Source organism: Oncorhynchus clarkii, chromosome 25 (genome assembly GCF_045791955.1).
Source record: "Oncorhynchus clarkii lewisi isolate Uvic-CL-2024 chromosome 25, UVic_Ocla_1.0, whole genome shotgun sequence".
Classification (NCBI taxonomy): domain Eukaryota; kingdom Metazoa; phylum Chordata; class Actinopteri; order Salmoniformes; family Salmonidae; genus Oncorhynchus; species Oncorhynchus clarkii.
Window position 1 is genome coordinate 7,752,777 of NC_092171.1, and position 26,249 is coordinate 7,779,025.

Here is a 26,249-nt window from a genome sequence, read left to right on the forward strand (position 1 = left end):
GGACCTTTTAGAGTTCAGTGCAAAGCGAAATTCAGGAAGATGCTGATCCCACCTTGTGTGCTGATCCCCCACAAATGAAGCAATCATCCCCTTCAGGTGTACCCTCTCGGTCAGGTAGGCCGTGGTCAGCTTGGCAACTACACCTTAATAGGTACAGAGCTCTTTGTAAATTCTGAGATGAACTGCGGACCTTGGTCAGAGAGAATTTGGTCTGGAGTCCTGTATCTGGACTTTGTATCTGTATTCTGTATCCCTTCACAGAATTAGAGCAATGGCAGAGGCAGTATATAGCCTCATTATTGTTATTTCATTGTGTAACTTTTTTTGCTTTAGTTTATTTAGTAAATATTTCTTAACTCTATTTTCCTAAAACTGCATTGTTGGTTAAGGGCTTGTAAGTAAGCATTTCACGGTAAGGTCTACAACTGTTGTATTCGGTGCATGTGACAAATACTATTTAATTTTATTTGACATTTGGGTTGACATTTTAGTTAAAGGGAGGTTGCGTGCAAGTTTGTTTTTGTTCTTTGAACTGTATTGATTTGGTGTGGTACTATTAACATTTGGCCGAGACGATTTTGGACATTTTAAGGCCTTTTTTGTCTATGAACACACCCCTACACACCCATTAATTCCCCCCTCACTCCTCCACTGGGAGGTAATACAGAATATTGCAAATTATGACTGGGTTTATTCTTGTCAATTGTTGGCATTATTCTTTTATGAGGTATTATTGTTTTGGGTTACCGCCGTGCTGTGACGTGTTTTATATGGTGTGTCTTATCCTTTCTCTCCACTGGCTATCTGGAAAACAGGCTACCCTCTAGGCAGTCTCTTCTGATATGCGTGCATCTGGTAGTGGGTCTCTATCTATCCTACTATTTTCCTTTAGGCAGGGTTAATACCTGCCTGGAACCCAAATAAAAATCATTTTCAGGACCCTCTTACAATACTCCTATAACTTTATGTTTGTATTCTTATATTTTATTATTTCTTATTGTTGTTGCGTTGTTGAGAAGGAACCTACAAGTAAGCATTTTATTGGACAGTGTTTACCATGTGTATCCTCTAAAAATGACTAATAAAACTTGGATCTTGAAATAAAACTTGAAACACACACGCTGCACACGCATACACTATGCAATCTCTCCTGGCCAGCTCGCTGAAACATGTAAAGTGGTATTTTCCACTCTTATCTGGCTGAGCTTAGCACAGCTGGGTGGAGGTCATTTGTCTGTCTGAAGGCAGGTCTATAAAAGCCTGGCACAGAGACACAGGCTCTGACTTTGAATTAACCACACACTGCAGGAGCAGATTGCCCCATGGTGCCTCCTGTCCTATCTGAAATAAGAGCCACAAACAACCGGCTGGCCTTTTTTAAATTTGCAGCCTATTTATTTTCCCATATTCTGAACACACCTGTTCCCTGGAAATGTAATGTCCCCATGTATTGAACGATTGAGAACTAATCAAATGGCTTGTACTTCTCACACTAAAATGTGAGCTTGTAGACTTTATTTGCTGCTCCTCATATAACCTCTAATGCTTTACTATTTCTTATTGGTCTTTCTTCCGTGATCTCCACTTTCCCAATGTAATGACCACCATACAGACACATACAGTACATATATTATCACCTAGCGCTAGCCATCAGAGTCGAAAGGCCCCCAGAGAGCTGTAGTTTTGCCATAATGGATCGCCTAAAGTTTCTGTGCCTTACTGCATTTTAACCCAGAGCCAACAGAGCATTGCTAGAGAGTAACTCAGCTCATCCACCACTAATATCAGTTGCCCACCTGGGTGACGCATGCTGACCATTTTGGAACACGTCATCCCAAGACACGACACATCATAGCTATGCAGTACCATAACTGCAGTCTGGGAGGAGAGGGACCTTGTGATGTTGTTATTTCTGTTGGAATGGAATAAGACCGTTTAGCAAATGTACAGTACATTGCGGTCTCTACTTTGCTATGATTCTCCCTCAATTCATATAGCCAAAGTATTTTCTCCTGTATGAGAACTACAATGAGAACAAGTTTGTTGACTGGTTGCAGCAATATTTTAGGTCATTGTGAACTCGCGACTAATTGTGACAAAAGTAGAAAAATGCTTTTCGGTGTGGGTGTGTGCAATTACATTAACAAAATGTGTCTGCAATAATTGGGTTAGCTCTTCTCTAACAACATCCTCTCCGCCCCCGCTTTTGTTGTCTTTTAATTTCCTGGGCGCTTATGAAAACAGAACAACTAAACAAGGGAATGCTTCCTCCCACTCATGTTGATGATATAATGTTGTGGAAACTTTACAGTAGCAGGTGGCAGAACGACTTGAGCAATTTTCCTTCCTTCGATTGGAACAACAGCTCATTATAATCTTGGAATAATCAAAAGGAAACATAGCTCCGAACAGCAATGATTGGGGTTCACAGGATGGCAGAAAGGACACAAGATTAGTTAGATAACAAAGCCACATAATATTCAGACCACATAATATGGCAACAATATTTGATTATATTAATCATGATATACTAGTCACGATATTTCACATTGTTCATCTGCATAATTGAAATCTAACATTAATTTCCATGAGACAAAGTCCACTATCCTATGGTGCCACTGTTGCCAATGACATCTATAGTGCTGCCTACTGGTCTGGTGTAGTCAGGCCCTCAGATCAGAAGGGAGGAGTTGGACCTCAGAGGGAAGGAAAAGCAGTCAACTAGTGCTCAACATATGTGGGAACTCATTCAAGAATGTTGGAAAAGCATTCCAGGTGAAGCTGGTTGAGAGAATGCCAAGAGTGTGCAAAGCTGTCATCAAGGGAAAGGGTGGCTACTTTGAAGAATCTCAAATATATTTACATTTGTTGAACACTTCTTTGGTTAATACATGATTCCATGTGTGTTATTTCATAGTGTTGATGTCTTCACTGTTATTCTACAATTTAGAAAATAGTAAAAATAAAGAAAAACCCTTGAATGGGTAGGTGTGTCCAAACTTTTCACTGGTACTGTACATCTACACAATGTACAATTTCAACATAAATAGTTGACTGATTTGTGTTCCAAAATAGCTTAGCATACAAGAAAGGAAAGAGAGAAAAAAGGATAGTCACTTATGACCGAGCATTAGTATCTAAAATACCAGTGATAGATAGTGATAGTTTTATTTTCTACACCATGTGTCCAAAGTTTCTGTGTGCCAAATTACAAAAAACGTTTTTTGATTCGATTAATGAATAACAAAAATCTGTTGTCGTTTTTTGCATGTCTATGCTCAGACAACCTGTTTGGTGGATTGTGCTGACAGCTTCTGTGTGTGTGTGTGTGTGTGTGTGTGTGTGTGTGTGTGTGTGTGTGTGTGTGTGTGTGTGTGTGTGTGTGTGTGTGTGTGTGTGTGTTTTGTAGGAGAGGAGACTGCTGCAGAAGGACATACTGCAGCTCAACACCTATGTGGCTTTGTTCACATTCACACCCCAGGAAAGTGAAGACCTGGAGATGAGGTCAGTGGGATCCACACACACACACACTAACAAAAAACAGACTAATCAATGGTCAGACTAATTCGTGGGATTGCTTAGTTAAAAGTCTCTTATCTGCAGAGGCCAAAAGCTCCTAGCAGCTCACTGTCAGAACTGGATGGATGTTTGATTGGTTTCTAAAGGGCCTTGGCTTTGCCTGAACCTTTCCTGCATTCTCTTTGTAATCCCATTGTGTTAACAATTACCTATGCTCCTTTTGAATGACTAACATATACTGTGTTTACCTAGATAAGCAGGCAGGCGTCACTGAATGCATGCTCTAATCACTGCTCAATAGATATTTGTCAGAGTTCTTCTCTAATACAACATGTACAAACATTGTATTTTTTTGTTACACATTATAATTGAATTGTCTGTGATATGTGTGTGATCTTCCGTTTATACCTGCTCAGTTAAACGACCATTAAACCGTCTCCTAATCATACACTCTCAGGAAAAACAAGGTATAGAATTGTACTTGTACTTTTTCTCAATCGTGTACAAGCATTTTTTGGAACAATGTTGTTGACACAGAACTCTGTGGCCTTTTGCGAAACAGTACATGTGTTTTCAAAATGTAGTTGCCTTCTCAAAACATAAATACATCCATCAAAAACAATATTACACCGTCAAAATTGCAAAAAGATCCATCAAAAAGATTAACGCAACCGTACTTATCTCTTGAGTCCAAGCAGACAAAACAAAAAGTTTGTTAAAAATACAAGTAGATACATTTTCGTGGAGGTCACTAAATCATGATGATCAAAATTGGAAGTACAACTATCCAAAGGTGCAGAATTATGGGCAATCACACTCCTTTTATGGATATTTCACCAAACTATTTCATACACATTAAATATTATTACAGATTTTTTTTTTTTTAAGAAGAAGCAAAAAGCACAATTTGTAAAGGATTCATTCTTCGGTATCATCACAATCCAAATCCATGCATTCAATAGATGACTGGAGACTGGTTTGCTCATAGTTTTGTAGACTTTCCATTGGTACACAGAAACACAATCCACAAAAGAAATAAGGAAGGGTGAATAACAATTGGTGGCTGACTAAATAATTTTTTGCCCCACTGTAGATACTTTTGTACCTGTTTCCTCCAGCATCTTCACAAGGTCATTTGCTGTTGTTCTGGGATAGATTTGCACTTTTCGCACCAAAGTATGTTCATCTCTAGGAGACAGAACGCATCTCCTTCCTGAGCGGTATGACGGCTGTGTGGTCCCATGGTGTTAATACTTGTGTACTATTGTTTGTACAGATGAACGTGGTACCGTCAGGCATTTTGAAATTGCTCCCAAGAATGAACAAGACTTGTGGAGGTCTACACATTTTTTTCTGAGGTCCTGGCAGATTTTTTTGATTTTCCCATAATCTCAAGCAAATAGGCACTGAGTTTGAAGGTAGGCCTTGAAATACATCCACAGGTACACTTCCAATTTACTCAAATTATGTCAATTAGCCTATCAAAAGCTTCTGAAGCCATGACACCATTTTTTGGAATATGCCAAGCTGTTTAAAGGCACAGTCAACTTAGTGTATGTAAACTTCTGACCCACTGGAATTGTGATACAGTGAATTATAAGTGCACTAATCTGTCTGTAAACAATTGTTGGAAAAATGACTTGTGTCGTGCACAAAGTAGATGTCCTAACCGACAAGCAAAAACTATAGTTTGTTAACAAGAAATTTGTGGAGTGGTTGAAAAATGAGTTTTAATGACTCCAACCTAAGTGTATGTAAACTTCCGACTTCAACTGTACGTCCTGGATGTCAGGAAACTTGGTCCTAATGATGTACTGTGCTGAATGCACCACCCTATGTAGGTCCTTAAGGTCAGATGCCAAGCAGTTGCCATACCAGGCGGTGATGCAACCGGTCAGGATGCTCTCGATGGTGCAGCTGTATAGTTTTTTGAGGATCTGGGGACCCCAGCCAAATATTTTCAGTCTCTTGAGGGGGAAAAGGTGTTGTTGTGCCCTCTTCACTACTGTCTTGGTGTGTTTAGACCCTGATAGTTCGTTGGTGATGTGGACACCAAGGAACTTGAAACTCTCGACCCGCTCCACTACAGCCCCGTCGATGTTAATGGGGGTCTGTACGGACCGCTTTTTCCTGTAGTCCACGATCAGCTCCTTTGTCTTGCTTACATTGTCATCGCACCACACTGCCTGGTCTCTGACCTCCTCCCTACAGGCCGTCTCATCGTTGTCGGTGATCAGGCCTACCACTGTTGTGTCGTCAGCAAACTTAATGATGGTGTTGGAATCGTGTTTGGCCATGCAGTCGTGGGTGAACCGGGAGTACAGGAGGGGACTAAGCACTCACCCCTGAGGGGCCCCAGTGTTGAGGATCAGCGTGGCAGATGTGTTGTTGCCTACCCTTGCCACCTGGGGGTGGCCCGTCAGGAAGTCCAGGATCCAGTTTCAGAGGGAGGTGTTTTGTCCCAGGGTCCCTAGCTTAGTGACGAGCTTTGTGGGCACTATGATGTTGAACGCTGACCTGTAGTCAATGAACAGCATTCTCACATAGTTGTTCCTTTTGTCCAGGCAGGAAAGGGCAGTGTGGAGTGTGATTCAGATTGCGTCGTCTGTGGATCTATTGGAGCGGTATGCAAATTGGAGTGGGTCTAGGGTTTCCGGGATGATGGTGTTGATGTGAGCCATGACCAGCCTTTCAAAGCACTTCATGGCTACAGACGTGAGTGCCACGGATTGGTAGTCATTTAGGCAGGTTACCTTAGTGTTCTTGGGGAAAAGGCACTTTTGATGTGAGATTACTCTGAAGGTACATTATGTTCCCTAACTGTACCCTTTTTTTCACGGAGTGTAAACCAAACATTAACTGAAAAAAGATTATAAAGATATAATTTGACCCGATGACAATATGATAGTTATGAGACAATGTCTCTGTGTCTCTGAGATTTTCTAAAACCTTTTGTAAACTGACAATTGTCTGGACTACCATAACGTAAACCTTTTTTAATGTACTTTTTGATTCGCTGTTACGAAATAAGGGTTTCTCTCTCAACAGCCCTTGGCCCTAGTATCCATTTTACTACATCATTCCCTCAGTAATCCTGATAGTCTACTCTTTGACGCTCCAATATGAGATCCCCAGAAAGATTTCAATCATCCCACACTTAATTTGAAATGTATTGACACTAAAGGTTGACCGATTAATCAGAATGGACGATTAATTAGGGCCAATTTAATGTTTTCATAACAATCGGAAATCGGTATTTTTGGGCACCGATTTGCCGATTTTGTTTTTATACCTTTATTTAACTAGGCAAGTCAGTTAAGAACACATTCTTATTTTCAATGACGGCCTAGGAACGGTGGGTTAACTGCCTCGTTCAGGGGCAGAACGACACATTTTCACCTTGTCAGCTCGGGGGATCCAATCTTGCAACCTTACAGTTAACTAGTCCAACGCTATAACCACCTGCCTCTCTCTGTTTGCACTCCACAAGGAGCCTGTTACGCGAATGCAGTAAGCCAAGGTAAGTTGCTAGCTAGCATTAAACTTATCAAAAACAATCAATCATAATCACTAGTTAACTACACATGGTTGATGATATTACTAGTTTATCTAGCATGTCCTGCGTTGCATATAATCTGACTTTGCATACAAGCATCTAAGTATCTGACTGAGCGGTGGTAGGCAGAAGGAGGCGCGTAAACATTCATTCAAACAGCACTTTCGTGCGTTTTGCCAGCAGCTCTTTGTTGTGCGTCAAGCATTGCGCTGTTTATGACTTCAAGCCTATCAATTCCCGAGATGAGGCTGGTGTAACCGAAGTGAAATGGCTAGCTAGTTAGCGCACGCTAATAGCATTTCAAACGTCACTCGCTCTGAGCCTTCTAGTAGTTGTTCCCCTTGCTCTGCATGGGTAACGATGCTTCGATGGTGGCTGTTGTCGTTGTGTTGCTGGTTCGAGCCCAGGGAGGAGCGAGGAGAGGGACGGAAGCTATACTGTTACACTGTCAATACTAAAGTGCCTATAAGAACATCTAATAGTCAAAGGTTCATGAAATACAAATGGTATAGAGGGAAATAGTCCTATAATTCCTATAATAACTACAACCTAAAACTTCTTACCTTGGAATATTGAAGACTCATGTTAAAAGGAACCACCAGCTTTCATATGTTCTCATCTTCTGAGCAAGGAACTGAAACGTTAGCCTTCTTACATAGCACATATTGCACTTTTACTTTCTTCTCCAACACTTTGTTTTTGCATTATTTAAACCAAATTGAACATGTTTCATTATTTACTTGAGGCTAAATAGATTTTATTGATGTATTATATTAAGTTAAAATAAGTGTTCTCAGTATTGTTGTACATTTTAAAAAAGTGTTTTAAATCGGCCGATTAATCGGTATCGGGGTTTTTGGTCCTCCAATAATCGCTATCGGTATCGGCGTTGAAAAATCATAATCGGTCGACCTCTAATTGATACCCACAGAACAGCATGACTCCTAGCCCACAATTAGCTGCTGTACAGTTGCCCGCTGCTCCAAGTGTTGTTGTAAATGTTTTCCAATGAAAACCAAACTAGACATGATCAAGGTCTCAGGATTCTAATACAGACCTTAATCAATACAACAGACGAACACAAAAAATTCACAATGTCATCACAATGCCTCATCAAAAGCGGGAACATTTCAATCTCTTTTGTGAACTTTTTACACCTGGCTTGTGATAACTTTCTTTGGCATTTTTTGATGAGCCTATTGCACCATGATTATGATGGTGATTATGAATACTAAAAGCATGTTTCCAAACATATCGGATTGGCTATATACTTAATTGTTCAAAATCAAAAAACAATTGTACAATATATTTATTGGCATTTTTAAAATATTTTTTATTATTTAACAATCATCAAAATATGACACAGATAATGCCCCTTCCACCTACACAAAACACCATGCTACATGGGGGCACATCGTGCAAAACCCTCCCCCCCCAACACATGAACACCCCCCTCCCTCCACTCTACCGGTATTAGCTTCACTGATTATCAACAAAAAAAAGAAACAGAATTACCTTCACATTCCATGCTAGAAAATACATTATTCAACACAAAAACAAATAATAATAATACATTCATGAAGAAAGTAATAAGGGTTTATTGCGTTAATTGTATGTTCTTTTTTCAGATGGAATATAGGAAGATAGTTATTTTAGCCACGTTTGCTTGCTTGGCGGAGTGTCACTCTTCCATATAATAGCTGTTTATTTATTGGCTGCAATGACTGCAAATGTAATGAATCTGGTTTTGCTGCAAATATTAACTTGTAGAACAGAATCATCTCCAAGAAGTATAAGGGAAGGATCTAGTGGTACCGTCATATTAGTGACCTGTGATAAGATCTGAATAATGTCTTTCCAATAATAGCTTAGTTCAGGGCAGGACAAAAACATATACATAAATGTGCCCACTCCTGTTTTACACCTAGAGCAACATTTTGAATATTCAGAATTGATCTTATACAGTATCTCTGGTGTAAAGTAGACCCTATGTAAAATATTGAATTGCATCAACTTGTGCCTTGTGTTAAATGAAAGACGCTGAGCATCTAAAATGAGCTTTCCCCATTTCTCATCCTCAACGATGAGACCAAGGTCATCATGCCACTTCATGCAAGCTTTCCAAGGTTCATCGTTCCCCAACAGAGCTTGAAGACCAGAGTACATGTAGGAAATGAAACATTTTACCTCTTTCCTCTCCAGCCACAGTTGATCAGTTTTAGCTTTACTCATGAGCTGAATCCTACCTCCCTGCTGAGTGGCAATGTAATGCCTAACCTGTAGGTACTTGAAGAAATTAGTTTGAGGTAACTGAAAATGAGATGCCAGTTGTTGAAAGGATAGTAGTTCACCTTCTCTATAGAAATTACCAAATGTTTTAATTCCTTTGTTGAACCAAGAAAATGTAATACCATCTCTCAGGACTTTGGGTAAGATGGGAGTTATTATAGAAAGGTGTTTGTTCATATATAGATCGAAGCTCTTCTGTTTGTTTACAGACTTCTATCCATATATTTAAAGTGTTTTTAATGAAAGGGTTGTTTATGAGACCTAGCAAAGCTTTAGGTGGGCTAATATAAGGTTTAGATGCCAATGTAGCAGGGGTCAGTCACTCCTCCTCTATCTGTCTCCAAGAGGGTGAACTTGTTGTTGTATCTTGCCATACCCACACAGCCTTTAACTGAGATGGCCAGTAATACAACTGGAAGTCAGGTAGAGTAAGTCCCCCTTCTGAGTATGGTTTGCATAAAGTTGTGAGTTTCACTCTGGGGGGTTTCCCTTTCCACAGAAATGAAGAAACCTTCCTATTAAGTTGTTTGAAAAAAGCTTTGGGATTAGGAAAGGGCAAGGTTTGAAAAAGGTAAAAACATTTTGGTAATATCACATCTTTACACAATTGACCCGCCCCATATAAGAGAAATTGGTAAATCCCGCCATCTATCCAATTCTTCCCCAACCTTTTTGAGAAGTGGAGTATAGTTCAGTTGATATGTCTTAATAGTTTCAGAAGTAATTTGCAATCCAAGATATGTCATTTTCTGTGGTTTCCAAGGAAACAGCTGGTCTAAGATTGGGTTCTGCACAGCTGCCCTGTTAAAAGGCATAATTATACTCTTCGATAGGTTTATTTTATATCCTGAAAAGGTCCCATGTTCTTTCAGGATGTCAACTAATGCTCGGAGTGAAATTTCTGGTTTAGAGAGGTAAGGCAAAATGTCATCGGCATATAGCGAGACCAGATGTTCACGCCCACCTATACGAACACCATGGATGGATGGATAAGATCTGAAAGCTTCTGCCAGTGGCTCTATAGCCAAAGAAAAAAGGAGAGGACTAGCGGGACAACTCTGTCTTGTGCCACGTGATAGAGAGAACTGTGAGAAAAATTTTCCATTAGTCAGGATCTGAGCTACCGGACATTTGTACAGTATTCTAATTCATCCTCTGGAAAAGTTCAAACAGGTAGTTCCATTCTATGCGGTCAAAAGCTTTTTCCACATCTAATGAAGCCGCCACTACAGATTCTTGGTCATTCACTACATAATGCATAACATTAAATAATCTTCTGATATTATCAGGAGATGTGCGGTTTCTTACAAAGCTTGATTGGTCCATATCAACCAAGTCCAGAAGAACCTATGAGCTATCTATGAGTTTCGCAAGAATCTTATATGAAGTGTTCAATAGAGATATTGGTCTATACAACCCACAAAGCAGAGGATCTTTGCCAGGTTTTAACAAAACTGTGATCAGTGCCTGTTCAAGTGTGTCTGGGAGCTTTTCTGTCTCTATGGCATAATTAAACATACTGCATAGGCTCAATTAGTTTGGGTAAAAATGATTGATATAATTCAATAGGGAAACCATCTAAAATGCATTCATTTGTATCATGTTCAAACTAAACAGTCCTGTTTAGGGTAAGAAAATTCCTAGAAATTTCCCCAAATTCCGATGTTTTCCCAAAATCCTGGTAGGAGGATTCACAGATTTCCTGCTTATTCCCTCATAATTCCAGGAATCTTTTAACCAGGATATATGGACAATTGATATGAAAAGCAACCCTAGTCATAATTCAATAGACAGCATGTTTAAAAGAGGCATATGACTTCAGGAAGCAGCAAGTGGTAATTGAAACAACATTATTTCATGTTTGTCTTTCTTATTGTCAGATGAGATCTCATTTAGAGCACCAGAGCTCTATTCTCTTTGAGTAACTCAGAGAGCATTTTCAGTACCAGTCCTCTAATTAGACCACAAGAGATGAATGACAAGCAGGAAACAACTACACTGACTGTTGTTTCTCATTGGTTGAAAAATATTTGTCAAGGCTTTACATAGGCTTTGAATGGATAACAATTTGGACACATAAGGAAGAAAAAACAATAGGTGAAAACTGAGGTATCGTTTGTATGGCCATTGACAACTGACAATAATGGAGTGTCATTGAACAGTGTGAGGAGGCAGCAGAGTCTGTTTTCACTGACTTCAGCTACCCTGTAGGGAACAGCAGTAGCATGTGTCTGAATCACCATATTCTGTACTCCAGAATATCCAACAGTCCTTTGTCCACCAATATTTATACTGACATAACAGCAATATGCTTTAGATTATACACTGTATACCAAACATTAGGAACAGCTTCCTAATATTGACTTGCACCCTCCCCCTATATTTTGCCCTCAGAACAGCCTCAATTCATCAGGGCATGGACTCTACAAGGTGTCAAAAGCGTTTCACAGGGATGCTGGCCCATGTTAACTCCAATGCTTCCCACAGGTGCTGGACCATTCTTCATACACATGGAAAACTGTTGAGCATGAAAAACCCAGCAGCGTTGCAATTCTTGGCACAAACCGGTGCTCCTGTCACCTACTACCATACCCTGTTCAAAGGCACTTACACTCTCTGAATGACACACATACACAATCCATGTCTCAATTGTCTCAAGGCTTAAAAATCCTTCTTTAACCTGTCTGCTCCCCTTCATCGACACTGATTTGAATTGGATTTAAGAAGTGACATAAATAAGGGATCATAGCTTTCACCTATGTCATGGCAAGAGCAGGTGTCCTTAAATGTTTTGTACATTCAATGTATGTATGTGGCTGTTCCTGTGACATTGATTTTTAATACGCAATTTATTTCCAATTTAGACCCGGAGACAGAATCGTACTGGCGGACGACTCCAATGATGATTGGTGGAAGGTATGTATGAAAGGGTGTCACTTTTGTAAGACACAGTGTTTAAATTAAGTGCTTTGTAACACCAGAACACTAGTGGCAACTGAGCTGCCACCAACACGAAGGAGACGAAACCTTAACTTTGCTGTAGTATTGAAACACATCATCCCGAGATGTTTTGAAACATTACATGGTGTGTTGTAACACCCCTTAATCAAGTGTCGTGCAACACCTTGACAGAAACGGTTAAAACACTTTTTGTTGTATTTAGTGCAGAATTAGATGCCTTCTCCTTTGGTGACGTTCCCTCTCTCTATAGCTTCTAAACACTATAATGGTGTTTCAAATCCTGCCTAATGCAGAATGACAGTATTATTACAGTATTTTTATGTTTAACATTGATTTATGAATCTGATCATTTGCCAGTTTAACCCATTATGGTAGGCATTGTTGAGCACAGTACTCAATCCACCAGCAATAACTACATGTTTTACAGCAGACATTGCAGGATGCTGTATTTGTCTCTACAATTAAAAGTTGGAAATGTGGGAATGGGTCGTCTCATCTTTGAATGTAATTTTTTCCTGACTGTTTTAATATCTGTTCATCATGACCAATTACACCTCATAGCACAACATGCGGATTAATACTAATATAGAAGTATACTTTTCTTTCTTCAAACATGCATACAACATTGTGTATAAGAATCATCAAGTCAAAACATTTGGAATGACTCACAATCCTCTAAAAAGAGAGCCATGTGGCAAGATAGGAAGAGCAAGGAGATTAAATCCAGACTTACAATGAGTTCAATCACGCAATTTTGTATATCTTTGGTAATCCTCATAAAATATACTTACATTTTGAGCAACATATTAAGTGGGATTTATTCAGAATTTCTTTGGTAAAATTAAATGAACAAATCATAGAAATGACTGGCATTGATTTTTATGAAGGCTTAAATTCAATCAGATCAAGCGTTAACCGGCGATGGCAGACACCCGCATAGCGGATGTTTTGGCGGTGTCGAAGGTGGAGCTGCGTTGGACCCGTCAAATCAGTGAGCAGCTTCTCTTGTGATCATTGCCATTGCTCAGCTGTGCCCCTGGGGCCTCCCACTCCTCTTTCTTTTCTGGTTAGAGCCAGTTTACGCTGTTCTGTGAAGGGAGTAGAAAACAGCGTTGGACGAGATCTTCAGTTTCTTGGCAATTTCTCGCATGGAATAGCCTTCATTTCTCAGAACAAGGATAGACTGACGAGTTTCAGAAGAAAGCCCTTTGTTTCTGGCCCTTTTGAGCCTGTAATCCAACCCACAAATGCTGATGCCCCAGATACTCAACTAGTCTAAAGAAGGCCAATTTTATTGCTTCTTTAATCAGGACTGTATTTCTGATCAATTTGATGTAATTTTAATGTGCAAAATGGGCTTTTCTTTCAAAAACAAGGATGTGACCCCAAACTTTTGAACAGTAGTGTATATGTTTTAAAACACTTTCTGTGTATCAAAGCACTTACATTGGGTTTACCCCCTCCAAACACCAGATCTTAGGTTAGGTGCACTACTTTTCATGGTTTCATTACACAATCATGGTGTTTTGAGTCCTATTTTTACAGTGCACCTAGTACTTACACTTAAACCACTACACCACACAAGTCTGCTGCCATGATAGTATAAGTAGTAGTTGTCATGGTGTATTACATTTCATCTGGATGATGGTTCCAGGGCGTAATCGAGGACAGGATTGGTTTCTTCCCAGCAGCCTTTGCTCACCAGGTGAAGGCCGGGGACAGAGTGTTCAGGTGTCACCGGACGTTCATCGGCTGCAAGGAGCAAGGCCAGATCACCATGAAGGAAGGACAGGTACGTGATCCCACTGTTATAAAAATACAATATGGCAAACTACTTTGCAACAAAAAAGGACCCACTTATGCCCATTTGAAATGATACACAAGCAAACATGAATGTTATTATCCATTGTTAAAGAATGTTTATTGTTAGTCCCTTAATTGTTTCCATGTACTACTTTATTTGGCGCAGTTCATGATCAAGCCCCAGCAAAAAGTGGGCATCGGACATAGTTCCTCCTCCCACCAATTCTCATAGGCAAATGGGAATCCTGAGCACTCAGTCCACAGATTCAGTCCCAGAACATTAACTTCAAAGGATTGACCTGAGCTGGCCAATTGGGAGTCACCCGTCTCTCAGCAGTTTCCATGGCATTACCATTTTGGCATGGCAAATGGCTTTGCTGTCTCAAATCCTTTTCCCACAATGCTTTGCATGGGCATTTTGGGATTCAGAGGAGAGTTCAGGCTAGTAACGCCAAATGGAGATGCATTCATTCCAAACACTTTGAAGATGAGTCAGTGACCTCCTAGCTCTGCCTCGATCCCCAATGAGTAGCAACATCTGCTCTCTCTAGTCACATAGCCATTCACACTACCTCTCTGCAGCTGTATTGAAGACTATCAGGCCAATTACAGTCAGGTGTCATTGTTATATGGTGGGGGAAATTATATATTTATTACAGTGGTCCTAAAGCTACTTTGCCCCTTAGGGTCAATGTGCATTGTTTATTGAATGTGTTAAAATGTATTTTGCTTGTACACGAGAGCAACCAAATCACGAGAGTATTCGTCTCTGTTTCACCAGATTTGTGTAAGCGGTGAGGATGAACACAGCGGCTTCATCCGAGTGGCCAGTGGAAAGAAGAGAGGCTACGTGCCCTGTGATGTCCTGGAGAACATCTGAGAGAGAGAGAGAAATAGAAAGAGCCGGAGAGAGATGACGAGAGGAAGAGAAGGAGAGAGTGGAGGGAGGAGAGGCACAGTCACACACTCCATTGGTGTACAGGGATGGCTCTGACAGTAGTTTTGATCAGCTGCCAACCTCCCTGGCGCGAAGAGGACGATTGTAATTACAAAATGGCCATCTGAGACCATGGAGGAAGCCCTCTGTTGAGCTAGGACTCTAAACTCCAAAATGTTGCTGTTGGCGGCATTAAGGGAATGGCTTTGTCAGAAGTCAAAGCCAACCTTCCCCATTTCCTTTAAGTCTGAATGGGAACATGTTGAGACGGATCAAATAACCTGAATTTCTGGTCACAATGACCCCACTCTCCCTCCTTGTATCACTGAATTTGGTTTGATTTGGATTTTGGGATTTTTGGTTTGATTTTGTTTGATTTAAAGAACTGCCGTACATCGTTTGTTCTTTGTGTGACTTCCCATTGGAGAATACAGCTGACACATCATGCATGAATTTACTGAATTTTGCTTTTTTAGCGTCAGCTGCAGTATGTTTCAATGACCTGTTTATCCTATGCCCAAATGTTCAAACACTTGTTCTCTATATCAAATAGTTGCCTATAGGCCTAGATAATCATTTACATTACTTTGATGAAAGCGGTTGAGGTTACAAACAGGATAAATCCCTTTTTCTTCTATGCTTGTGCAATGGCTCCACTGAGCCTTGATAGGCTCTAGCTCACAATTAAAAGCTCATTCTCCTGAGACAGAGTTATTTTATCAGACCCTCTGACACAAAGAATTCAATGGTTTTGTCACTGGAGAGGAACAACAAAAATAATCGGACGAAGCAGAAATGTGTCGATTCTGAGGGGAGTATTATTCAAAGGAGTCAGACGGAATCAGAGGAATTCCTTTTTCTTTCAAAGAAATGCTGTAGTCTTTTGCACAAATCTAGCTAGTGATGTATCTAGTCTAGCTGCTTACCCATCGTAAGACAGAGCTTTGCATAAAAAATTCAGACTCATGAAAACACCATTCTAAAAACCTGTCAAAGAGATTCTTTGAATATTTGAAAACAACGAATACCTAATTTGCTAGTTGAAGTCTGATGATAATGTTCTCTTCAGGTAGCTTGTCATGATATATAGTTTCTTGTTTTTATTTGTAAAGGATAATGGATTTGATAAAGAGAGGATGGGAATTTACTATAGTAAGTGGGCAACCTTTCATAAGTGGTTAGATACATTGTATTTGAATGTATGTCGTCAAATCTGCATACCTGTTATTTCAAGGTATTTGATCACAATCCTTTCAGTGAAACTCAAGTTAATGGGAGTATAGGACATCTAGAGTATAGAAATGATACAGTATCTTCAGAGCATGAGGTACATGACCTTTGGCTTTGATTTACATTCATGTATGCTTACTCCAATTGCACTAAATGGTCACTCCGATATGGCTATAGCCTTATTCCAATGTAAACTTTCTAGCAAATGCTGAACAACATTTAATGTCAGATCAAGACATGCTTGTTGAGATGTAACTTAAATCTATTTATCCCTTTTAATGTCAATGTTATCACAGTCCGGGGCTATTCCTTTCTCTTCGCTGAGATGTTCTTTTAAGATTTCTTGTTCATCCACATTCATATTTGTTTTCTGTTTTAAAATATCGTTATAAAATGAACTGTTAAAGGAAAGGTATTTTAGTAAATCTGTCTCTAAACTAATCTAATCTGTACTGAAACATGGCTTTATTGGATGGCAAAGGCCACTGTATTGTATGCACAGAATCAAACATCTATTTCTGATCAATTTATTGTCAGCATTTTGTGAAAGTATTCACAGAATATATAAAGCACATTGACCTTAACTCGGTCTCGATAGCTTTCTCTTCAAACACAGGGCACTCAACGCAGTGTTAGAAAGGTGTTCTTAATATTTGGTATACTCAGTGAGGTGAAAATTCACTGTGACGAAGAGACTGCGATCCCCCTCGTCCTCATCTCCTTCTCGAGCACCATACAGATTTTCCACATGAGAAACAAGACAGTGTATCCAATGGTATGTAAAAGGTAGAGCATGAATATTACCAGAAAAGATCAACGTGATACCCATAATCTTCTGGTTTCTTATGAGGGAATTGGAATCCCTTTTTTTCCCCCTTTGAAGTCTCTGGTAATGCAATAATTGCCATTTTCATTAGCTCACACATTGGAACTGTTAACTACATGCAATATGGCAATCGAGATTGCTCACACATTCTATGCAGAAGAGCACCATCTACAGACAGCATAGTGAACATTTTTCTCATGATTATACATAGCATCAATAAGCAATATGGTCACCAAGTCACTGACTCACAGTTTTTCATTCCTCTTTATACATCTGTCACAAATTATTCATAAAAGTCCCACACAGATAGCCGGGCCTCCAATTTTTGCACCCACACGTGAATTAGCTTATGCTAATTGGCTCATCATTTGCTCAACTGGACCACTTGAATTATCTTCGCCCCATCAAGCTGTTATGATTTGTATGCTAATGAAAACCGCTGTATTGTGGCTCCCACACATAATGCAGCAGGATTCTATAAGTATTTTCATAATGTCTATCACAGCATCCCAGGGACTGTATTTGGAGGGCTTCTGAGTGGCGCAGTGGTCTAAGGCACTGTATCTCAGTGCTTGAAGCGGCCAAGCCTGGTTCAAATCCAGGCTTTATCACATCCAGCTGTGATTGGGAGTCCCATAGGGCGGCACGCAATTGGCCCAGCATCGTCCAGGTTTGGCCAGGGTAGGCCATCATGGTAAATAAACATTTGTTCTTGACTAACCTAGTTAAAATACAAAAATATATATATATATATTTGTATTGATTATGGATCCTCATTAGCTGATGCCAAGGCAGCAGCTACACTTCCTGTCATGTATAATGAATAGGAGACAGGAATACAAAAATAGTTTTTTAAATTTCTCTACCCAAAATAGCGTACGTCATGACGGGGATGAAACCCAAACACACGTGTGTGTGTGTAATATATATATATATATATATAAAACACAGGGCTATAACCCAAACAAAGAGTGAGGTGTACCTCTAATAAATACAAGGGACGAGGCCCCTCTAATAACAAGTGCACACAAGCCGATAAAACAGAGCACAGGTACACAGGTACAAGACCAACGGACATGGAACAATAATCAACAAGGACAATGGGGAACAGAGGGCACATATACTACACATACTAATCAGGGGGAATGGGAACCAGGTGTGCGTAATGAGACAAGACAGTCTGGGGTTGGTGATAATGAATCAAGTTCAGTGACGCCTAGAAGGCCGGTGAGGTAGACCTCCAGAGCTGGTGAACAGAATGAGCAGCAGTACCGGGGGAATCTGTGACACTTCCTAGATTACAGCAAAATTAAGGCAGCTATACGTTTTAAAAACATTACAATACATTCATAACAAATTTCACAACATATTAAGGGTGTGCCCTCAGGACTCTACTCTACTACCACATATCTATAACACAAAATCCATGTGTACATGTGTGTACAGTGTGTATGTTACCATGAATTTGAATGCATGTGTTTATGTTGCTTCACAGTCCCATAAGGTGTTTTTTTATCTGTTTTCTAAATCTAATTTTACTGCTGGCATTATTTACTTGATGTGAAATAGAGTTCCATGTACTGTAGTCATGTCTCTATGTAGTACTGTGTACTGTACTGTACTCACATAGTCTGTTTTGGAATTGGGGACTGTGAAGAGACCTCTGATGGCATGTCTTGTGGGGTATGCATGGGTGTCCGAGCTGTGTGGCAGTAATTCAAAAAAATAACTGTGACAGTCAATCTGAAGAATGTTACTTCAGGGTGAAGTGGTATTAACTATTTTCTGACTGAACCTTATTGTGATCAGTCCACTTTCCTATCCGGTGCACATGTTAGGAAACCACTCTGTTCATGTTCAGTCCCCTCGACCTTGACTGCAGCAGAGGATAAACCATGAGGTCCATTATTAGGAGATGGTTTTACTGCAGCTCTCAGGTTCAGTTGCCCCATAAGGCAGCTGTTCAGAAGTGTGGTGGCTGTGACTGCTGGATTATTATTTTGGCAGGAGGCAGAGACCGTTCTAAAGACGTGCCCTTGTCTTGCTCCCCTGTTCTCTGTCTTTGTCATGACATCCTACATTGATGTTAGCCTGACATTAGCCTGTATTGCACTGGCAACATTTAGCATTTAGAGTGTTGCAGCATGAACAAAAGTGCTACCCAGCTTGGTGAATCCAACGGCTGTTTTTTTGACATTTTTGACATATCACACAATGTACACTTTGTCGCACAATGGTGTGGTTGGGTGTGAGTCGGTGGGTGTGTGTGTGTCGGTGGGTGTGTGTGTGCTTGCGCACGTGCGTGCGTGTCGTGGGAAAGAAAGAGGTGCTAAAAAAAAACGTGTCTAGCTCTAAGCCATAATAGACAGGCTGTGGTAGTAGTTTGTCACTTGGCTCGTTTTGGAAGGCAAAATTAAAACGAGAAAAAGGAAGCCACTGACAGAAGAACAAAAGGGAAACTGTAGCAAAAATGAGCTGTGACACAGCAAAACCCACTTGGCCGCTTCATTGCTTCGCCTCAGCTAGGAATGCCTGGACTATCTCCAGATACTCAGTGAGATTGCCGGTGAAATTAAGAAGAAAATAGGCTGCTTCAGGTATGCTTGAGGTATGCCATCTCAACACAACCTTCTACCGAAGTTACAGAAATACTTTAATTAACAAAAGACTCCTCACAGGTATATAGCATGCCAGGTGCCACAATTTGTCAAAACAATAATTTGATTCATCCCCCGGATTTATATACAACTATTAATAAATCACTGACCTATGAAATGATTAGTGGAAGTTGCCTCAAAAGTGTGTTGAGGATTATATTAAGAGCTGCAGGTTGTAGCTTAACTGAGGTTCCCCATAGAGTCGTTTTAGTCGTTGAATGAACATGAGGCTGACGTTAATAACTCGCACTCTCCCAGTTGTCATGCCAATGAGCTGTGTGTCAGTGCCCGTTGTGAAAACTGGCATTGGCCTCCTGGCTGGTACCCTTCAACAGCTGGCCCCTCAAACAATCATAACTCTCCTGTAGCTCAACATGATGCCTGTTTGTCTTACAATGCCCTCGTCCATTCTATCCACTTGGTCCATTTCCCTCAGTTGTCCAGTAATATAAGAGTCTATGGTATGACTCAACCTTCTAGTATCCGGGCGGATAATTTAACCACGTGTAATAAAACTAGGGTTCATGTGCCGTGGGTAGAGTTTTTGTTTTGTTCAGCTGACATCTCCGGAACAAGCCGGGAACGAGACAAAAACCTCCAGGTGACCATGACAGAGCGTTCTAAGTGCATCCTATAAACATCCTTGGGGACGTCCCCAGAACAAACCGGGTAGGGGTGAGTGGGGTATGTTCAGCAATCTTTACATTCAGCATCACTACATCAAGGGAAATATGGTATTATTTCTAACAAAGATATCTACATATATTTCTGAATGTTGTGTATCCCTGGGAGTAATCATAATTCATGTAAACATACGTTTTGAAAACATATCTTGTCCAAAAAAAGCGGTCTCTTGACATGGGGTAAGTTGAATATAGGGGCAGCGTAAATTGAGCCGCCTTGGGGTACATGGGTAATGGTGTACTGTGACAGTGGGTGATGGTGCTGGTAGGTGATAATTCATGGAATGGGGTGTGGTATATTGTATATCTTAAATGTATGCCTTCATTCAGATATAGATCTCTGTTCAATATTACTTACCCTTCCATTTCTTGACCAGTTGTCTGGGACTGGGATTTTGTTTTGATGTAGCAATTCGTAGGCAAGTTCTCTGCATTTGGGGCAACTAAGCCCATTAAACTGGTCCGCAAGCTCCGACTCCATGTGACAGGTATCAGACCTTGTGTGCCTCTGCTACTATTTCATAGCCTCTCTTTCGCACAGATATGTTTGTTTTCTTTTTTGTCAATGTACCTCTTCAGCAGGGTTTATTAGGTTACTTTCTAAATGTAATCTGTTACAGTTACCCACAATCAGTAATGTAATCTGATGACTTTAAGTTACTATTTTTTGCTACTTAAGAGTCAATAGAAGAAGACAAAAAGGATCCATCAAACGCATTTGGTGTGTCATCATAGTGATCTCTGACTTGTGGTTAGACTCGATCACATGGAACAAACTTAAACTTGCATATTTTTTCAATGCCGTTGAGAATGTCGTTGAGAAAACAGAAATGTATCATGTTGTGGGTTATTGCATTTAAAAGCAATCCAAGAAGTAATCTAGTTTTTCAAAAGTATCTGTATTCTGATTACAATATTTATTCTGGTAATGTAACTGATTACAGTTTTAAATAAGATTACATGTTACTCCCCAACCCTGCTCTTCAGTGTCATTCAGTAAATTTTTTCATCCCTTTCTGCTGCTCGAATGGATTTATTTCCTTCCATTCTCTCACTTCCTTGGCTGCTCTCTCAATAACCTCAAAGGGAGCTAAACCCCTGCTTGTTTTACATTTGTATACACAGGGCTTGATGATGTCTGCTCTGTAATAATACAAATGAGTTAATATGCATGACAAATTGCAAAAATACTATGCATATTGTGCATAAAATCATAATTTGTAATTAATTTGTATGGGGTATGGTGGCCATTGGATCAACTTACCCCAAGTCAAACATGTTGACTAAATAAACTCAGCAAGAAAAGAAACGTCCCCTTTTCAGGACCCTGTCTTTCAAAGATAATTTGTAAAAATCCAAATAACTTCACAGATCTTCATTGTAAAGGGTTTAAACACATGCCTGTTCAATGAACCATAAACAATTAATGAACATGCACGGTCGTTAAGACATTAACATCTTACAAACGGTAGGCAATTAAGGTCACTGTTATGAAAACTTAGGACCCTAATAAAGAGGCTTTTCTACTGACTCTGGAAAAACACCAAAAGAAAGATGCCCAGGGTCCCTGCTCATCTGTGTGAACGTGCCTTAGGCATGCTGCAAGGAGGCAGATGTGCAGATGTGGCCAGGGCAATAAATTGCAATGTCCGTACTGTGAGACGCCTAAGACAGCGCTACAGGGAGACAGGAGCGGGATCGATTTGGAGGTGGAGGGTTCGTCATGGTCTGGGGCGGTGTGTCACAGCGTCATCGAACAGAGTTTGTTGTCATTGCAGGCAATCTCAACACTGTGCGTTGCAGGGAAGACATCCTCCTCCCTCATGTGTTACCCTTCCTGCAAGCTCATCTTGACATGACCCTCCAGCATGACAATGCCACCAGACAAACTGCTCATTCTGTGCTTGATTTTCTGCAATACAGGAATGTCAGTGTTCTACCATGGCCAGCGAAGAGCCCGGATCTCAATCCCATTGAGCAAGTCTGGGACCTGTTGGATCGGAGGGTGAGGGCTAGGGCCATTCCCCCCAGAAATTCCCAGGATGGTGCAGGTGCCTTGGTGGCAGAGTGGGGTAACATCTCACAGCATGAAGTGGCAAATCTGGTGCAGTCCATGAGGAGGAGATGCACCGCAGTACTTAATGCAGCTGGTGGCCATGCCAGATACTGACTGTTACTTTTGATTTTGACCCCCCCCCCCTTTGTTCAGGGACACATTATTCCATTTCTGTTAGTCACATGTCTGTGGAAATTGTTCAGTTTATGTCTCAGTTGATGAATCTTGTTATATTCATACAAATATTTACACATTTTAAGTTTGCTGAAAATAAACGCAGTTGACAGTGAGAGGACGCTTCTTTTTTTGATGAGGTTATTAGCAAAGATAGCTACAAGGATGGACTTTCATTGTTACATCTGCTCCTGTCACACCCTCTACTTATCATCCTGTGTCTCCCTAACCTGCTGCCACTCCCCCAGTGCTCTCTCCCTCTTCCTCTTTATGTGTGTGTGTGTGATTGTGTGGGCGGAGACAGGTGTACTGGAGGCAGAGCAGATCCTCACCAGCTGCAATCTGTTCTATAATCAAGACCTCTACAAATACTCAGCCCTGCCACTTCCACGCTGCCAGATCGTAACCTCTGCTCAATCAGTCGGTGGTTTTTAGCCGTTTGTTCCTGCTTAGATCCTGTTTTCATGTTATGCCTGTTTACCCTTGCCTGACGCGGTTTTCCTCTCCGCTACAGTTATGCCCGCTCTGACTTTGGCCCCTGTCTCCAGTCCCACATCTCGTCAGTCCTGCTACTCTGTCCTGGACCCCCCACTCCACGGCATCCTTGGATTCCTCTCCGGACCTGCTTACCCAGTCCAACTCCCCTTGCTCCAGCCTCAGCCTCCGCACCTGGCTTCCTGCAACCCGTCCGAGCTTCCCCTGGCCTGCACCCCATCTTCCCCCTGTGTTTCAATAAATACCTTGGTTACCTCATCCCAATCTTCTCGTCTGAGTCTGCTCTTGGGTTCACCTGTTCCGCTCCGCGTGACATTCATGCTAGGTTTAGGACCTCATATTGTAGCTTATAAAGACCCCAACTGATGTATAAAACAATCTTAAAATGATCTACTTTGGTTTAGATGCAAGCATCATGAAACCTATAACACAATACATATTATTTTTGGGACGCAACTTGCTTACCACTTTTTCCATCTGGTTTCTTCCTTCACAGACTCCATGAAATGATGACCTCTTCCTAAAAATCTGGTCACATTATTAATTATGTGTATGGTTTCCTAGAAACAAGGGGTGGCACAACTAACTGTTTGGCTTGGCTTAGCCACTCTCCCCTACTAGACAAAACCTCCACAGGGTCAAGATACATCCCAAGAACATCCTAAAATCATCCTTGGGGGACGTCCCAGGAACTAACCAGGAACTAGACAAAATCTCCAAAGGACCATTACACAATGTCTATACAACTTTAGGCAACAATTTTGTGAAGTTCCGGGGACACCCTAACGACTCATTTTTGTTTGCAGGGCTAGCTGAACAGGTTTTAAATGCCGCCCCTATTTCGACATAATCCTGTCCTAGAGAGGAAATGCTTGTTTAGGTTCCACCTCCAAAGAATGAAGTAGGCTACTAATACATATACACGAAATGTGGTGAATTCTACATGGAGAAACAACAACACTGACAACTGTCAGTGTAGCTAGAAAGCTAGCTTTCTAACTTATATAGCTAGCTAATGTTATCTGTTGTTGCTGGTGCTAACTTCACTGATTTTGCCTGGCTTTTCCACCTACTAACTGGCGAGGGCTATTATTTTGTTCTAACTAGCTAACGTTTTCTCTGGTCCAATGTTAAAACCAACTCCGAAGTTCAAAGACATTCAAAGTTCGTCCATAGAAGCCGCTTTAAGTAGTACTTTAAAGTACTACTTAAGTAGTGTTTTTGGGTACTTTACTTTACTATTTATATTTTTGACAACTTTTACTTCAATACATTCCTAAAGAAAATTATGTACTTTTTACTCCATACATTTTCCCTGACACCCAAAGGTACTCGTTACATTTTGAATGCTTAGCAGGACAGAAAATTGTCCAATTCACACACTTATCAAGAGAACATCCCTGGTCATCCCTACTGCCACTGATCTGGCGGACTCACTAAACACAAATACTTTTTCTACTACTCCTGTTGATGTAATGTAATGTTGCCCTAAATGAACAAATACAATATTATTGTTTACCATTATTTAACTAGGCAAGTCAGTTAAGAACAAATTCTTATTTTCAAAGACAGCTTAGGAACAGTGGGTTAACTTGTTCAGGGGCAGAGCGACAGATGTGGTACCTTGTCAGCTCAGGGATTTGAACTTGCAACCATTCGGTTACTAGCCCAACGCTCTAACCACTAGGCTACCCTGCTACCCCAAATATTTTAGAGGTTTAAAAAGGAAGAGAAAGGAGCTATATAAAATTATATTTTTTGTGTTTTGACCTGTTCATAACTTCATTTTGCTGGTCGGAACAGTGGAACAGAATGTCTTAAAATAATGGTTCTGTTCAGAACGAAACGATTGTAAAATCATTTCAGTTCCAACCCTTAAGAAAATGAATATTATTCAACATTTTTTAACCCCATTTTTCCCCAAAGGGATCAGGCAAGGCCGCCAAGCTGCGCTGCTTCTTAACACATTGCTCACTTTACCCAGATGCCAGCCGCACAAATGTGTCAGAGGAAACACAGTTCGACTAACAACTGAGTCAGCTTGTAGGCACCCAGCCCGCCACAAGGAGTCACTAGAGCGCAATGAGCCAAGGAATGAACCCCGGCCAAACCGTTCCATAACCCAGACTGCACTGGTCCAATTGTGCACCGCCCTAAGGGGCTCCAGGTCACGGCAGGCTGTGACACAGCCTAGGATCAAACCCCAGACTGAAGTGGCACCTCAGCTGTGCGATGCAGTGCCTTAGACCGCTGCACCACTCGGGAGGCAACATAGCTGAGAGAGGCGTAGAGAATTGCTGTGGGATGTCAAGTGGGGACCATTTGTCCTCATTGGAACCGGAGCGGACAATTTTAGTCTGAAAAAACTGGCAAGCACCAGACTCAGCTTCCATCAATAGGTACTATCAATTGTGTAGCCCATGATCATACAAAGCTTTGGATGTCATTGATCACATGATAATGTTACTTTGAAACAAGCATTGGTACATTGTCGGATCAATAGTGCTTTAAAAACTGCGTCGGAGCTCCGGTAGCAATCATCTCATCACTACTAACCTCTACTTCGTTCATCTCTCAACCTCATGCTATAGAGTTTTCTTTCGTTTTTTTATTTCCATCTTCAGGCTCTTTATATCCCTCATTCTTCTCATATCACAGACCAAACCAGCTTTCACAACATTTCCTCTCTGCCAAGATTTGCCAGCTCCACAGCCAATTCACAGTGTGCTCTCCCAAGCGAATTTCCCAACTATCCACGGCCTTGCTTCACCAAACGCACCAGCGCATCTCCCGCCAGATGAAAGCCGCATGCCCCGCTCTTCGGTGGACCCGATTAAAGCTTGTCCAGGGTCAAGTGTGCCACAGTCCATGTGATGGCAGGCCACACATAGTATCAGATTGCATCAATTTGTTGCAAATTCACCATATTGGCCACATACTATCATCCTTCTCATACTATCTTCCTTCTCACTCTAGAGAAACATGCCATTTTCATGTCTTTGCATGGCGTCCATCCAGCCATGATTGTTATTTTTTTTGTTATTTTGCTCGTTCCCTCGTGCC

General features: G+C 40.9%; 1 protein-coding gene across 1 annotated transcript in view; it reads left to right on the top strand.

The window, feature by feature from the left end:
- LOC139383360 (SH3 and cysteine-rich domain-containing protein-like) overlaps positions 1-16,876 on the top strand; it is an 86,116-nt gene extending 69,240 nt beyond the window's left edge. Inside the window, exons 8-11 of the mRNA XM_071127871.1 lie at positions 3,410-3,504; positions 12,229-12,280; positions 13,980-14,117; positions 14,910-16,876. Coding sequence (XP_070983972.1) covers positions 3,410-3,504; positions 12,229-12,280; positions 13,980-14,117; positions 14,910-15,008 — 384 coding nt within the window. The 3' untranslated portion in view covers positions 15,009-16,876. The remainder of the gene's footprint in view (positions 1-3,409; positions 3,505-12,228; positions 12,281-13,979; positions 14,118-14,909) is intronic.
- Positions 16,877-26,249: the final 9,373 nt, after the last annotated feature.